General features: G+C 30.2%; 1 protein-coding gene across 6 annotated transcripts; it reads left to right on the top strand.

The window, feature by feature from the left end:
* The first annotated feature begins 5,542 nt into the window (after window positions 1–5,542).
* On the top strand, window positions 5,543–14,963 carry LOC409045 (transcription elongation regulator 1). Of its 6 annotated transcripts, XR_411153.3 has the most exons (19): window positions 5,678–5,832; window positions 6,417–6,675; window positions 6,759–6,848; window positions 6,921–7,115; window positions 7,222–7,465; window positions 7,551–7,769; window positions 7,849–8,052; window positions 8,145–8,415; window positions 8,491–8,723; window positions 8,801–8,961; window positions 9,043–9,251; window positions 9,326–9,476; window positions 12,660–13,103; window positions 13,185–13,394; window positions 13,480–13,746; window positions 13,823–13,900; window positions 13,985–14,208; window positions 14,283–14,480; window positions 14,587–14,963. XR_411153.3 is itself a non-coding variant. In XM_392573.7 (18 exons), exons 1-18 carry the CDS (start codon window positions 5,678–5,680, stop codon window positions 14,284–14,286), a joined length of 3,606 nt encoding a protein of 1,201 aa, XP_392573.4. In that variant the 5' UTR covers window positions 5,543–5,677; the 3' UTR covers window positions 14,287–14,963. The 6 variants fall into 6 exon arrangements, 5 of the variants coding, with proteins under 5 accessions (XP_392573.4, XP_006568343.1, XP_016768703.1 ...); XM_392573.7 differs by having other exon boundaries at window positions 5,543–5,832; window positions 6,429–6,675; window positions 14,283–14,963; XM_016913214.2 differs by having other exon boundaries at window positions 5,559–5,832; window positions 6,495–6,675; window positions 14,283–14,963.
* Window positions 14,964–17,854: the final 2,891 nt, after the last annotated feature.

Genomic DNA, 17,854 nt, shown 5'->3' with positions numbered 1-17,854 from the left:
CGTGTTTTGCTATCTCTTAATTTCTAATTTAAAAAGGGATGTTTGATTAAAAAAATAAGAGGGGAAAAAAACTTTATCGTAATAACGATTATAACGTAATATACGATAGCTCGAGGAAGGAGGTTTTTTTTTACAAAGGAAGAAACCTTGGTGCTACGCTTGGTGAAACGAGCGAAAGCGAACCGTTTACACCTGTTTATACCGTTCCAATTTCTCTTGCTCGAAAGGAAAGAAAAGGGAAACGGAGGGAAGAGAACATTTTTTTAAGGACGCGTTACACAAACAATACACAAGGCTTTATCTTTTCCGCGCAAATCTTTCGAAGAATATCGTATATCTCACGAAAGGGAAATTAAACGAATGTTAAGTGAACACCGAGCACGCGAACGTCTAACTGGGTTAGTACACGACTTATGTTAAACGGATAACAATTGTATCGTGGAGACAGAAAGTACAGTTTACGTAACAATATATATTTCAAAATATTTTATCCATCAATTTTCACTCACAGAAAAATAAAAAGAAAGATTTGAATTATATCATTGTAATACACTTTTCTCTCTGCTAATCAATTAAATTAAAAGTACAGTGAAATCTTTATAATTCACGAAGAACATGTACAAATATAGTGTTTTTTAAAAATTAATGAAAAAAGATTAATCTTGATCTCGCTTAATTTTACTAAAAACTTGCGAAAATGGCGGAAAGTATGGATACATATAATAACGAACACACGGATAATGAATATCGGATTTGACTACACGTAAAAAAACCTTCGTATGTAAATTAATTTAAACGAAGCAAGATCTTCTCTTGCGCACAATTCAACAATATCATCACGAAATTAACCTTTGTCTTCGTTTCCTTCCTCGCAATACTTTCGCAGTACCCGAGGTATTTACAGTGGTATAATACGCGCCTCGTATTATTTTCGACTTGAGGTGATTTGAAGGCTATTTCAGTAGCGAAACGTCAACTCGCTTATCGTTTGATCCCAACTGCTTTTGTTTCTCTTCTCCCTGTTTCTGTTCTCGCCCATCGGCAAGAAAATATCCCCCTTTTGATACAGCGAAACAGCGTTGACGAGGCTAACCCGAACGAGCTGGTGCTAAGTCCACTCTTCATCGCGCTTGTCATTGACCCTCGACTAATTCGAGGCTGCGAAAATAAATGCGCGGCCGAAAACGCCGCCGCGCGGGACAAAGAGACAATACTCGCGAAGCAACGAATGGCCGGGGGTCGGCGGCCATTTTGGAAAATAGGGCGCGCGAAATTTGGACGACCAAGCGTACAAGAACAATTCCGTGGAAATTGGCCGGGGCAGGGAAACGTTGATTCACGCGCCAAGTGCGAGCTCTTTTCGGAATCGGCCGTTTCTTCGTTGGAAGAAAGCTTTGTCAGCTTTGCCCACGTTTCCACGAACAAAAGATTGGTAAGTTGAAATTTTGAGAATAGAGAATAGAATCATTTAACTAAAAAAAAAAATGGATTCGTTGTAAATCGAATTTTGAAATTCCTTGAAATTTTAATAGGAATAGATAGAGTGATTAGACCTGTGAGCTTAGCTGAGAAATGTGGAACGAGCAAAAAGAGGATTCGTTGTAATAAAATTAAAATTTTTAAGATAAATAGTTAAGTGGTTAAATTTCATGTAGAAATTAAAGAAATAAGAAAAATAGAAACTTCACTTTTTGATCTCGTTTTAAATAATTAATAAATAATTAAATATATTAATATTCATTGCTAATTTCCTTAAGAAAATTTTTACTCTCCTACGTGATAAATTGCACGTTGAACATTTCATATTCGTATATCAATAATAAATTAAAATTAAACGTTGCTCAACAGATTATGGAAATTTATCAGAAATTATTGTACATTTACGACCATACTTGTAAATAATGTACAAAATACGTAAGAACCCAGGATGATGTTTTAAAAGGATATCGAGATCGACGAATTTAATTTTCATCGAATCGTTTCATCTCGCGAATATACGTAATCTCGCTTCTCCCAGGAAGAAGGGAGAATTAAAATTAAAACAATGGAATTTTCAGGTCGTCCGGGAGGATATTTCATAGAATCGCGGCCATAGCAATTTTAGATCCGAAGAGAAATGCATCGCGAAGGACGGACGGATATCGATGTGGAAATTTAATATACACATTGATCGAGGACTTAACACGGTCATGGAGAATGGAAGGTATGCGGCCGTTGTTCAAGATCCAACAATAATCTCTCGCGGGTTACGAGGGAAACTCCTCCCTCCTCCCCCCCTCCTCTCGATGCGACGACAACGACGACGACGACGACGACGACGACGACGACGACTCAATACACACGGCCACGACCGATCGTGGCAGACCGCGAAATCAGACGGCGCTAATTGCGAATACCAAATGTCCAAATTATTTGCGATTCGGCGAATATTAATTCACTCTTGTCTCGATTTGCGCGAATATCGAAATATATTTTAAATTGTAATAAAAAACACGACGGTCTGACGATTCCTTCGTAATGTTGAAATTATCATAGGTATTTTTTTTCGAATTAGCAATGTATGTTTTTAAAAATAGTTATAGGATGCAGTATTTTGTGTCATTTCGGAGGGGTTTTCGGGTCATTTTTAAAATTAAAAATAATTCAAGAATTAATAAATTCGCCACATTCGTTTGGATAATTAAATAATTTGTTTTTTAAATTGTTATTCGTGAAACATAAAAATAATCTTCATTTCTATGAAGAATAACAATGATTTTTTTCAAATTTTCTAAGTGATGATATATTCTGATATTTGTTACAGTTGTATATTTAAAAAAGAGAAAAATTGGTAAAAGGAATGAATATTTATAATATTCACAAAAGATTCTGATCTAATCGAATAATTAAACGACACAATATCCAATTAATAAATATTTTCGATCGTCACATTGATCGACGATTAATAATTTTAATTTTGTAATTTTTCAATTTTTGATATTTGACTCGATTAAATTATTTCATAATTTTACAACAAGGGAATGAACAAGAGCGTTTCAAAGACGGTACACACATTACACGATGGGACGACATTGACCAAATCAAATTCTGTATGTGCAATATTGATACTATTATCATGAGCCTTTGACAGTAAGTGATATGTCACTATAGATATCGATTGTATAAACAATCTTAAGTGCATATACAATGGCGTGTGATCAGAGGTAAAGTTAATGTGTGGACAAGTATGATAAACTAACCAAACGTTAATTTATATAAAGATATCAAACGATAGATTTATCGATAAATTTAAAATTTTTAAATTTTAATCCACTTTAATCTTGGAAAATTTAAAATTTCGAAAGAAAAATATGATTAAGATTATCGATGATACGATGTCATTCTGATTCTACGTTAAAAAATAACGTTAAAAAATTTTTCTACATTTAAAAAAAAGAGATTCCAAATAAATATCATAAACGACAATAATCTTTACCATTTTGTTAAGTTTCCATTTTATTTACTTCAAATTATACTTTAAAATATATCTTCGTTAAATTTTTCTCAATATAAGCATTTTAAATATATGTTTCTATTGCCAATTAACATTCGATTCAATTTTTCTGATTCTTACACTACAATTCTTTTTTTTTTAAATGATAAATGATGATTTCACCGATTAATATAAAAATGGAAACAAACACGAGTGTGAAAAATTTTATTCAACCTCTCTTCTGCGAGAGATATGGCTACCATGTAAGTATGAAAATCATAAGTCACTAGCGATATGTTCGAATCAAGATTGAAACATGTATTTATCATTTTTCCCCTGTCCTTTTTAAACAGAGTCAACGTTGCGTTCATGGCAATGTACTTATGGCATATAAGTAATCAGCCATCGTGCCAACAAACTCAACATCAAATAAATCCGTCATGATAATGTAAGGATATTGATTAGACATTGAGGTTATGTAAAATGGGCTACCGTGCAAGTCACGAAGTTTATCATGGAAGAAATGAAACAGTCCCTCCTGAACAGCAAAACTCTTTGGTGTATCGATTGGAGAAATCAGATCTACGAAATCTGCATAATATGTAAAATTGTAAAATTGTCGAATGAAAAATTCTGGATCCCCATAAAAAAATAAAAATTCGTTGAAATAAAGTTCTTTTTCGTTTAAGATAATTATCGCTAATAATTTCGAAATCTCGTTTGTGTAAGACACGTTTCAAATATTCTTACGATATTTTTTCTGGTTTGAACATCTAGTTTCGTTTTTTCGGAATATATGTAAATAATTAGAGTGCGAGACATAGCACGTTCTGCTGATAATATTTTCGAGATATGTTCGTTTTTACTATATTAATTAATTAAATTGGTCGAAAACATAACGCAATATTTATTGTATTTGTTATTCGATATTATTGTTCTGATATTTATGATCGATTATGAAACTAACATCGTGAGTCTATGTTATTTATTATATATATTAACATTTTTCTTTAATATACAAAAGTATTTTTTATATCGTTTGTGAAAAATGATGGAAATAACATTAAATTCGATTAAAAGAAAAATTGTGATAATTTTCACGATTATTTCGATTCGCGTTTTTATTCGTAGAATATAAATAATTTTAATTTTATCGTAATATTTTTATTGTTTGAAATTTATTTTCTTTCCTTTTATACGTATATTTTATGTGCCGAGTAAAGCAAAAATTGTTCATTATTCATGCGATAATAATGTAATTATTTTCATTTTATAAAACGTTTATTTTATTTAAATTTCGAAATGTAGAAAAATTAATCGAGAATAATTTAAAAGAGAGAATCATTATTTTTTCAAAAAAAGAATGCGATAAAAAGTTTTATACGAATTTTTTTTTATTAAAAAAGTTAGCTAAAATAATTCTAATATTAAAAAATTATATAATATTAAAAATATGTATTTATGTAGAAAATTCATATTTTAGAAAAGAATTATTTGAAAAAAAAGATTAAATAAAAAACATTTTATCTAGAAATTTATTAATAAAATATGAATTTTTGCTAATAGATTGTCAATTTATTTTATGAGTGTCATATTTAAATTGAGGAAACATAATTAACTATATTTCTCACAGATCATAATAATAGATATGAAATTTTAATGCTAAAAAAGGATATATAATATATATACGACTATAATTAAATAATTTAAAAGTTTTTTTTAGAATTACTTTTGTAAATTAATTTTTATATATTTCTATACGTTCACAATAATCGCGGGAAAAATATTTGTATGATCATCTTACTTGAATGGTGTTCTGTTTCTAATTACTTCTACAGCAACTAATTACTTCTACACTTCATATTTTAGCTATGATTATGAACACAAACGATGAATTAATCTATATTATTATAATTTAAACAAACATTTTATAAAATATTAAATTATATTCATTAAAAATTAACGAATTCTCGATATCAAAAAAACAACGCTGTCGATTAAAACCGCGCACGCCATGATTACTGACTGTTATGTTTCCCATACTGACAAGAAATCTAGGAAAATACGTTTGTTATGTTGGTAATGATATGTTTACGGCTTACATTGAATAAAATAGTGATTTGTTTGCGGCGTTTTTGTGCAAGTTAAGAAAAGAAATAAATGGGCGTGTAGGAAAGAAATTTGTAATTTCTATATTATTTTAAAATGGAAACAAGTACCGAACAAGCCCCCGCGACTACGGAAGCTGCTCCTAATAATGAACAGGAGCACAATGAAGAGGGCATGGAAGAAACTGAAGATTACAGTTTCGATGGTGAAGATTATAGGCATTTCGTACCACGGGGTCGAGGAGGCTTTAGGTGCGTTATAGTTTCTCTTAACACCGCGTACGTCCCTCAAATTAGTTGTTGTGAAAAATATAAAACAAAAAGTAAGGTTAGGTTGTCCCCCTCGCGATACTTCTGCCTGACCTCTTATGTATGTTTGACAAAAACGATCAAACTTCATATTGCCACGAACTCCTTACATCTTAAATACTATGGAAACGCGACTATTGTTTCTACTTACGCTCCTGTACGATGAAATGATTTGCCCATAATTATTGAATGTTTCATATTGATTTAGTTCATAAACTTTCTGTGATAACAAATTTTTCATTTGTGAATGTAAATTGTTCTTTTTATGTATTCAACATAACATGAAAAAAGGTAATACTACCTTTAAAAATACTAATAATACTTTTACAACAATAATGTAAATGACTTTTATGTCATAAATAATTGATTTGTATGTAAAATTGTTATGTACATGTATAAGTTTTTTTGTATCTTAAGTACAAAATTAATATAAAAAAAGAAGATGCTGAAGATGTCTACACTTGGGTAAATGATTCAGACGTATGGTACGTAAAGTACGTAGTCACGACATATAACAATAATTTAAGGGGTCGTGGCAGAGGTGGGTTTGATTTTCCCATGAGAGGTGGACCTCCAAGATTTAGAGGAAGAGGATTTGGACCTAGAGGACCAATGTTTCGGGGAGCGAATAACGGATTTCCATTTGAGGGACCTCCTAGGCCAAATTGTCCACCGGGTCCAGCAGGGCCACGCTTTCGGGGACCTCCGCCATTTGATCCTAGCTGGGGACCTATGGGGCCACCAAATCTGATGGGACCACCAAATCTCATGGGACCTCCAGGAATGGTAATTATCATTTAATTTTATGTTAATTTGTGTGATTTTTTCAGTAATGTAATTACATATAATTTAACTTTATATGTAATTAGCCACCACCACACATGATGAATGGCCCAATTGGGACAGGTCCGGGACCATACGGACCACCTCCTGGAATGGGACCACCAAATATGAATAACGTAAATTTTGATTTACAGAAACATAAAGAGACATATAAATATCTTGTTATAACACTTGGAATTTTGTTATAGATTCCAGGTCAGCAGCAACCCCCGCAACAACAGGCGCAACAACAAGCAAACATTCCAGGATTAGATCTCAATGGAGAGGTATGGGTAGAAACAAAAACTCCAGATGGCAAATCATATTATTATAATATCCGCACGAGAGAAACTACATGGACAAAACCAGAGGGACCAAATGTCAAAGTTATGGTACAAGACCAGGTATGTTAAATTTTCTATTCTAAATTTTCTATTATTGAATTCTATAGAACAATAGAATTCTATAGAACAATAGATTTTTACCGATAAATATTTATTATTTTTATAGTTAGAACAATTGGTACATGGAGCATCTAAGCAAACAACACCATCTGGAACTCCTACTTCTACAGCTACTACTCCCAATCAAATTAATGAAAATAGAGTATCACAGAATAACGAACAATCTTCAACAAATAATGCAGATGCTATTAGTCAACTCAGTACAGCTCCTCCTGGTACAGGTCCACCTCCCACACTTGGTGAAACACCAGATATGAATACGCAACCAACTGATACAACACAAGCAAACGGTGCAATATATCAATTTTAATTTGATACATAAAAATTAAAATATATAATAATATGATAAAAATACCAACATTATATTTTTCATAGGAACAGCACCTACAACTGTAACTAATACTCCAAATATGAATACTCCAGCAGTAAATACAAATATGATGCAACCTCCTCCTAATATGATACCTATGCAACATAGAATGCCAAATCAATTTGGTGGTCCAATTGCAACACAATTTGGAGCAGCACCTTTTGGTATGCCACCACCAGGATTTCAACCTTTTGGAGGCTATGGTCCACCTCAAGCAAATTGGGGTAATATAAAGTTTTCCTATATATGTTAAAAATAATCATGTGCTAATAATATATATTTTTGATATATATGGTTCTTTAGGTATGCCACAAATGCCACATGGAGTAATGGCACCACAAGCTCCAGCAGAAGATCCTGCTATATTAGCTCAACTAGATCAAGAATTAGTAGCATCTGCTATGGTATGGACAGAACATCGTGCGCCAGATGGAAGATTATATTACTATAATAGTAAAGCTGGAGAATCTGTTTGGGAAAAACCACAAGCTTTAAAAGATCTTGAAAGTATGTTTTTAAAATATAAATTTAGACATAAGTGTTCAATATGAAAATAATTATCAATATTATTAATTTATTAATAATAAATTTATTACTAGATGCAAAATTAGCGTTACGACAAAAAGCAGAAGAAGCAGCTGCCAATACTACAAATACTGCTGTTAGTACTTCCACTGTTACTAATAACAATGTAACCACCGAGCCTACAAAACAAGAAAAACCTCAAGAAAGTAATCACGAAACCAAAGATAGTGTAAAGGAAACAGATGCTAATAAACCGAAAAAAGAAGAAACTACACCCAAGGAAGCTGCGAAACCTCAAGATAAGTCTAGACCAATCTCTAGTACACCAGTACCTGGAACTCCTTGGTATACTTTTAATAATTAATTCGATATTCCGTATGATATAATCTTACAACATTTAAATTTTGTTTATTGGTATAGGTGCGTTGTTTGGACAGGCGATGGACGTGTATTTTTTTATAATCCTTCATCTCGTATTTCTGTTTGGGAAAGACCAGATGATCTCATTGGTCGTCAAGATGTCGATAAAATGGTATCTACCCCACCAGATGCAGTAGTAACTACTAAACCAACACGTCAATCAGATACAAGTGAAAGCAGTGACGATGATCAACCAACACCGGCAAAAAAAGTGAAACAAGAAGATACAAAAGGTATTATATTCATAAATATAATATATTATGTTAAAAAGTTTTACGAACTAATAAAATTATTATATATCTCGTATTAGCTGTAACACCAAAAGAAGAAGAAGAAAAAGAAAATAAAAAGACTATTGATATCGGGAAAGAAGCTGCAATAGAAGCTGAAGTACGAGCTGCTAGAGAAAGAGCAATTGTTCCTTTGGAAACAAGAATTAAATCATTTAGGGATATGCTTGCAGAAAAAGATGTAAATAATTATAAATTAATATAAATAATATCAATCATCATAAAATAATATTTATATAATTTAAATAATTTTCATTAAAAGGTATCCGCGTTTAGTACTTGGGAAAAGGAACTTCATAAAATTGTGTTTGATCCGCGATACTTACTTTTGACATCAAAGGAGAGGAAACAAGTTTTCGAGAAGTACGTCAAGGAGAGAGCAGAAGAAGAAAGGCGGGAAAAGAGGAACAAAATGAAAGAAAGAAAAGAACAATTTCAAAAATTATTAGAAGAAGCTGGACTTCATGGAAAGTATGTAATACTTAAAAAAAAAAAAAAAAGATCTTTTTATTTATATATATTCTAAATTAATATTTTTTATTTAGATCTTCATTTAGTGATTTTGCTCAAAAACATGGGCGTGATGAACGGTTTAAGAATGTAGAAAAGATGCGTGAACGAGAGAGCCTATTCAACGAATATCTGCTGGAAGTGCGAAAGAAGGAAAAAGAGGAAAAAACAGCAAAACGAGAGCAGGTATTTTCATTTTATTAACATTATTGATCTCATTGCAATGAAAATATTACTTTTCAGGATTCATACTACAATATTAAAATCATAATTAAAATATTATAAATACTTTAAATAATCATTACTTAATATCACCTTACTCAATATCATAAGTAAAAAAAAATCCTATAAATGTTATTTCACATTTACGCAGTTAAAAAAATATATCAAATTTTTGAAGTATGTGAGAATTGAGGTATTTATTATTTTTTTCTAAAATTCTTTTAAAATTATAATAAAATGGTAATATGTTATTAAAAAAAAATTGGTTTTCATGGAGATCTTATTGTACCTCAATTCTCCAACTATATCAGAGTATCATAAAAAGTTTTTTTAGAATATATCCATCAAACCTTACTTCCTTTTCCATGCTACCTTATTTTCATATATGCATCTTTCATTTTTTTCTGAAAAATCATATAATATCAAGGAAGAAAATATCAAATAAAAATATAGCATATAATATATTCGCGATAAGTTAATATAAAACCTGAATAAGTTTTTATTCACCACCAAAGTAAAATTTGTATTATCTTATTATTCAAAAAAGATATAATATGCGATGATACATAAATGAGTAATAACTAGAAGAGAAATATTTTAATCTTAAATTAAACAGGATATAATATTTAATACATTTATATTTTCAGCAATAATTAATTATTCTTTCAGGTTCTATAGGTATGTTACTATTTTGTTCCACTTGTAAGATTATCTAATATGAATTCCTAAATTAACGGCTGAAGAACACATACCAGGAGAAGTTTCTCTAATAATTCTCTACTCCAGTAGATTTTCTCGATAGACAAAAGTTTTGTAGCTGTAAGATGGGAGATGTAGAGAATAAAATCTTAGTATGTGACGGTTCCTTATATACTTATGTGTTCTGAACTCTCCACTTCAGTCAGGAGGCAGGCAGGACAGGTTCCGTATGTGGAGTGGCTTGGTTCTGAAGCTGGTTGGTGGCATGGATGATGTCATCTACCATCCCCACCTACACTGCGTGGCACAGTTGGCACACCCTCGCGCGCCGCATTCTTTACTCCAAAGCAGAGTCATGAGAATGAACGAACTCGGTATTTGTATATTACTCGTAATCCTCGTTACTTCAAAAGATTAACTTTTCCCCAAAAATCAAAACCAATTTCAAAAAAATTAAATTTATTATCAACAAAAGTGGGGTATCAATCCCTAATGGTAGCATCAATTCCAACAACATATTTGCAGATCTTGTTCTGTTTTCTGGAGATAAAGAACCGTTATTTTTCTTGAAAAAAAAAAAAAGAAAAGCTACCAATTCATTTTACAATCAATGTATCAACATAAGAACAAATCAATTCTCTCTTTGCATTACACTTGCATCAAATATAATTCTATCGATTTCGTAAGTTTTTATAAAAGTATTTTTGATAATTAGAGATGGGAAAAGTTTAAATATTATTATTTTTTTTTTAATTATTGTTCTTATGTCTATACATAGTATAAAGTTTAATACATAAAAAAATTGCTTTTTATATAAGAAATTGATAATTTACATTTCAATTAATATCAAAATTTCTAATATCTATTTCTTCATAAATCATTTATTATGAAAATTATAAATGACTTGCCATGAAATATGGTATTTTTTTGTTTAAAAATTAATATATTTGAAGCAACATGAGATGAGTACATTGAAATGATAGAATGAGTGTGCTTTTATGAAATTTGGTTTGTATTCTTCAGAGAACCTTGACTGCTTTTGTCGTTAAAATAATAGAAGTGGACTTTGAAACTATTGTATTTAGATAAAAGTTAGACAATTGTGGCACAAATTTTTTATATTGCCTTAAAATTTAAATAGGATCAGGATCCGAGTAATAACTATAATAGAAAATTTAAGACCGAAATGTGCCAGCAACTCTGAATTTTATTCAACTTTCATTGTGAAATATAGACGCGTAATAAGTTTACGTAAACAAATTCTTAAACAATATAGGTCGTTCACAAATTACGTAATGGGAAATTTGGAAATGCATTAAATATTAAATATCATCGTTTATTTTGATATAAAAAGTAAAGGAACCAAGAAGCATAAAAATGAATTAACTTGTAAATCATAAAATCTTTTATGCTAATAAAAATTTAACTAAAAAATAAAAAATTTTAAGATAGTTTGTACTAGTAGAAAATTTTAAAGATTAAGTTAATTTAAATATTCTTTCTGTTTTTTAGAAAAATTTTACATTAATTCTATGTTTACATTATATATATTATCATTATGAAAATTTTCAATGAAAAAAATATAAAAATAGAAATTTATTATATTTGGGAAGATATCATATAGAATAAATAAGAAAAGTAAAAACCTCGTTTCGTAATTTGAACGGCTGAAAATTTAATATTTTCAAAATCTCGCGATGACTATTATGTACTAACGATATTTTTCTTTTCAGCAAGGGCAGCAGATAAAAATTTATTCATTTTATACACGTCTCATCATTAAATAACAGCATATCTTGTTCCCTTTTTATTTTAATATTCTATATTTTATATCAATATATGTAATTGATCTTTTATATTTTATATTATGCAAAGTATTTAATGATGATTCGGCTAGCAAATTAATTATTTTTACAGCTATAATGATTATAATTTTTTTCAGCAAAACTGACCAGCTTATTTCATTAAAAATTCCAACAAGTAGAGCCCTTAACGTTGTGATACCTCCTGATACGAACGAATGACATGAATGACTATTTCTTCTACCCCTAACGAAATGTAGTTTGAAAACCAATAAAAAGGTTTGCAAGTTGTACATTGTTTGATCCACATTACAAGTCATAAATTTTTATATGATATAAACGTACATTTATATATTATACATATACATATACCATATACATATATATATTATAATATAAAGTGATTGTAATGTGGCTGAACATGTAATCATTGGTTGGAAATTTATTAAGCGTGCATGATAAAACTGAAACAAGCATATATATATATATATTAAAAAAAAAAAAAAAAAAAAAAAGAAAAAAAAGAAAAAAAGATTAAAGAAATAAATAAGAGATTCAATTTTTTAAGAAAATTGTATAAAATAGAGTGTAAGCAAGAGATAATTATTTTTCAGCGATGAAAACTCTTATGGTAAATGCGTTTCAGGTGAAAAAGGAATTCATAGCGATGCTACGTGAACACAAAGACATCGACAGGCATTCGCATTGGAGCGATTGTAAGAAAAAATTGGAATCTGATTGGAGATACAGAGTCGTAGAATCGGCAAGCACGAGAGAAGATTGGTTTAGGGATTACATTCGTATGCTAAAGGAGGAGAGGAAAAAGGAGAAGGAGAAAGACAAAGACCACCGGCACAGGGAAAAAGATCATCATAAATCGGAGAAGAAGGATAGGGACCGTAAGGATGTTGATAAGTATAAGGAAAAATCGTCAAAGGATCGGGTTGACAAGGACAGTTCAAAGGACAAAAAACGCAGGAGCGAAGTACCTTCGGAGGAAAATGGTAAAGAAAAGAAGGATGCGGTATCGGAGAAAGAAAGCGGAGAAATTGAGGATAATGATGAAAAACCGTCGAAAAAAGAAAATGACGTGAGTATTTCAAATTATTTGAGTTTTGATTAAAAGATTATTTTATGGCGATTTTAAACGATGGTTTTTTTATCTATCTAGAAGGAGAATGCGGAGGATCAATCTGATTCCGAGGAAGATCGTGAGAAACAGAAACGAGAGCGTGAAAGAAGGGCGGAAGCGAGCCTTCGTGAAAGAGAAAGAGAAGTTCAAAGAACTCTTGCTACACATCTTCGCGACAGAGACAAGGAAAGGCAACATCATCGTCACACAGAGGCTGTACAGCATTTCAGTGCTCTTCTTGCTGATTTAGTATGCATTTTGGCACAATTTATATAAAGATATAATTCGAATTTTAAATAAATTCAATTCCTCAATAATTGAAAATGTGTTTTAGGTGAGAAATGGTGATTTAGCTTGGAGAGAAGCTAAACGACAATTAAGGAAGGATCATAGATGGGAATTAGCAGAAAGCTTGGATCGTGAGGAGAAAGAAAGATTATTTAATGAACATATAGAACAGCTTAGTCGCAAAAAACGTGATAAATTCCGAGAACTTCTCGATGAAGTAGGAGCTTCTACTGAATTAACTGCATCGTGGCGAGATATAAAAAAATTACTGAAAGACGATCCTAGATATCTTAAATTTTCATCCAGTGATCGAGTATGTAATTTAATTAAAGATATAAAATGATCATATATTATATTATGCATGTTATATTTATATATTGTTTTTGCAGAAATGTGAAAAAGAATTTAAAGAGTATATTAAAGATAAACTTGTCGCAGCTAAAGCCGATTTTAGAGAACTTCTACAAGTATGTTAAAAATAAATAAATAAATAAATAATAATTTGAATGAGTTATATATATCTAATAAATTTGTTTAAATATTAATTTTAGGAAACAAAACTTATTACTGATAAGACATACAAAAAAGTACAAGAAAATAGCGGACATTTAGCAGAAATTGAAGAAATTTTGAGGAAGGATAGAAGATTTCTTGTATTGGAAGCAGCTGCTGCTGAACGAACACGTTTATTAATGGGATATTTAGAAGAATTGGCACGTAGGGGTCCACCTCCACCGCCTACTGCCTCCGAACCTTCAAGAAGACCAACCACAAAGTAATTATCGTCTCCAATGAAGCAAGAAAGATGTCTATACCTGTTTGAATTTGCGGAATCTATTTTTGTTCTAGCTAAACGAGGCCCGCATCAAAGCATGGTATATATATGGTGTCCAAATAACAAATCAGTGATTGAATTTATAGCTGTAGTTGAATTGAAGTACTTTACACACGAGATGATTATCGCCTGTAATTATAGGATTCAATAAAACTAACGCCAATTCCACACAGCTAAAAAAAATGTGTGTCATACTGTAAAGATGCCATAGTGTAAGCATATCATTATTTGTTGGATTACATTAAAATAGATACTAGTTAACGAAAGAATTATTATAGTAATATCATAAAGTGCGAATTTTATACATATTTTATCCAGGTTTGTTACATAAGCACCCCATTATGAATCTTTTGTATGAAAATTACATGAGAATTGCAACGAGTGTTTGTCGCACACTCTCAACTAGTTTAAAAGCATGCGCAGTGAATTTCTATAAACTGATGTTAAAAATATAATAGTCCAAAAAAAATTTTAATCCTTATGTATCTAAAACAAACAAAAAAAAAAAATGTATAACGTACGACAATCATGCACCATAATTTTTTGACGGAGTATATATAGTTCGAAAATAATTTTCAATTTTCGAATTATTTTTCTCATACAGCTTTATTGGATCATGAAACGTAAGTATCCTATAAAACATTGTCATAAAAAATTTTGATTCTAAAGAATTCGTAAAAAAAAAAAAAAAAAAATTATCACGCATACAAAAAATTCTATTGTTTATAGTAACAATTATTTACTAATTTATTCATGTGGCATTTTTACGGTACGAAATTCATAAAACGTATATTAGGAAAATATATTTTCTTCAATAAATCATTCATAAAAATTTGTGAAAAAAAAAACAAATTTTACACATCTCCCAACAATTTATTATTTTCGTTTTTTTATTTCTAATGTTTTATAATATTTCATTACAGACTTGCGTAAACAATTAAGTGTAAAGTAGTACAAATAATTGAAGATAAATCATAAAAATTATCAAAATATTAATTTGTAAATTTTATTTTATATCGAAGAATATTGAAATCGTTTATTTTTATCCGAAAAATATTAATTAATTTTAGTACGATTATGTAATATTATAATGTTACAATATATTCAATGTATATAAAATAAATACTATAAAATTTATGCGCATTGTAACATTATAAAAAAAAAAAAGAAAGAAAGAAAGAAAGAAAAAAAGAAAGAAAACAATTTTGCTTTCTCAATCATATACTTATTCATTGCATGATTTTGTTTCAAATATTGGAGAACAATAATAATTATTTATTACATATCATTTGATCAAATGAATATAAATAACGACTTATATACTATCTCTAATAAACAGCTATATATTTACATATTCTTTCATTCTTACAAGCTATGTCAGTCATTGAAATATACGCGGTGATTTCAACGCCTGGAACGGAGATTTCAACGCTTGCATCTATCTAAGAAAGGTACGCTATTATATAGTTCAATTTTTTTTTCTTTTTTAATACTTAAATATACAAATTCAAATATAAAATTTAATTCGAAAAAAATATTCATATAATTTTTTTCCATAAATTTTACAAACAGACATTTTTTTTTTCTTGATCAAAATAATTTATATATATATATATATATTTTACATTAAAATCTCATCATTTTTATTATAAAATTATAATTATATAAAATTGAAAGATATAGATATAGATAAAAGATGTGTGTGTGTTCTTCCGTAAATTCGTATCATTATCACGAAACAAAATACCGTACATGATTGTATATGGTACATCTTTGTCGTTACCGTTACAATCGGGACCATGTTGCACTTCCTGCTAACTCGGCAGGAATACAAATTGGCAACTTGACGCTGTGGCTAGTTTGTAATCGAATCTTCTGTCGTAATTTTACATGAATAGTAGGTGAAAATCCAAATAACAATAAATTTCTATGAAAGTTTAATTTACGTGTATTCCTTAAACAGAATCTCACTGTACATGTAAAACCATCCTGATACTTTTGCATCCTTTTGATCCTTTTACGATTTTTCTTATTTCTAACTACAGAATATACACCGCAAATTTTTTATTAAAAGATACATCTAAATATCCTGTAATTTATACATGGAAAAATTTAAAAAAAAGAATTTGAATAATTAAATTTTATAAATCAAATCATTCTAATGTTAAATGCAATAATATATTGTTTTAATAATAATTTTATTTCATTTAACAGTTTGTACATCCATTTTCTGCTTTAAAAAACACTTTCATGAAAACACTGTAAAGGGAAAAGACCTTTTTCTTCTTGTGTTGATGCATTCGCAAGAGGTCAATAACAGGAACTTAAAAAGTAAAGAAAAAACAAAAAAGCAAATCGTACGTGACGTAAAACACGTGAACACATACTAATCCCCCTGGTGAGGTAGCAATTTAAAAGCTACTATAAAGTATCATCGTCAATCTAGTTGCGTCATAATAAATACTTTCCCTGGCTGAGACCTTGTTCGTTCTTTTTTCTTTCGGGACTATCTGGTTTCTGGCCGGATGTGAATCAGTTCAGGAATCGAGGATATGTCGATTCATAAAGGTCGATAGTAACCGGTAAGGGTTAACGAACGTGCAGCGACAGGATAAAATCAAAAAAAAAAAAAAGTAAAAAAATATTTTCGAAGGTCCTGACGAAGGACATACCTATATTATAACATTCTTAAAACTGCATTCTTTCGAGTTCAAAGAGAAGGTGGTTCTAAAATAAAAATGGTAAACGCTTTTTATATATATATAGCTTAAATGCATTTTATGAATAATGCAAGTGCATCAAAATGTGAAATATATGCAATGTTTCTTCCAGCATGTGAAACTAAAAAGAGATAAGATTTTTTTTTTTTTTTTAATTTTTAAACGATGAGTCGAACCGGTATAATAAGAATAAAAACTTTAACGCAAATATTTTAAAAAATAGCAATTATACGGTAATTATAAAAAATTGATTGTAAATATTTTATATGTATGTACATATATCTTCTTTCTTTTCTATCTCCTTAAAATATTCGTATTTATGAGAGAAGAAAGTTATGATTATTATCAGAAATTTAGAAAATATTTTTTTTTATAATTTAAAACTAAAATAATCTTTATGAAAATTATACAAAAGTATGAAATATTAATATATTAAATTCTTCTTTAAAGAGTTTCTAAAAAAAGAATCGGAATATTATTTCAGAAGAGAAATAAATTTTCGAGGAATTCTTCCATTTGGAGGATGCAAAACAATCTCAATCTCTCGAGGGTTTTTCGAGCTCGTGTCGGAAACGCTGACTCCCGATTCTAAAATCGCTTGCGAAAGATCGTTGATCCTCGCTCGCGACCTTCGCGAAGATACAAGAAAGGTCGTACCCGGACGTTCTCAAATTTTTGCTAAAACCCGTCCCCACGGTTTTTCTAAGTATTGGCTCCCTCTCGTTGATCGTCACAAAGGCTCTCTTATACAAGAAGAGAGGTAACCGAGAAGAAGCGAAACAGAAAGGAGAGGGAAAGATCGCGATGGCCTCGACGTGCCAGCTCCGCCTCGCGAGGCGCGCAGCCACCAAGTGAAAGTGGGATTT

This window comes from Apis mellifera, linkage group LG7 (assembly GCF_003254395.2).
Source record: "Apis mellifera strain DH4 linkage group LG7, Amel_HAv3.1, whole genome shotgun sequence".
NCBI classification, from domain to species: domain Eukaryota; kingdom Metazoa; phylum Arthropoda; class Insecta; order Hymenoptera; family Apidae; genus Apis; species Apis mellifera.
The sequence above is the reverse complement of the archived record's forward strand: the minus strand, read 5'-3'. Positions and strand labels throughout refer to the sequence as shown.

What these genes read in the sequence shown, in the direction of transcription:
- LOC409045 (XM_006568278.3), top strand. Translation starts at nt 5,678, where the DNA reads ATGGAAACAAGTACCGAACAAGCCCCCGCGACTACGGAAGCTGCTCCT. An exon ending in TCATGGGACCTCCAGGAATG is followed by an intron (nt 6,676 to 6,758) that starts GTAATTATCATT and finishes ATATGTAATTAG; the next exon opens with CCACCACCACACATGATGAA. An exon ending in GTGCTCTTCTTGCTGATTTA is followed by an intron (nt 13,395 to 13,479) that starts GTATGCATTTTG and finishes AATGTGTTTTAG; the next exon opens with GTGAGAAATGGTGATTTAGC.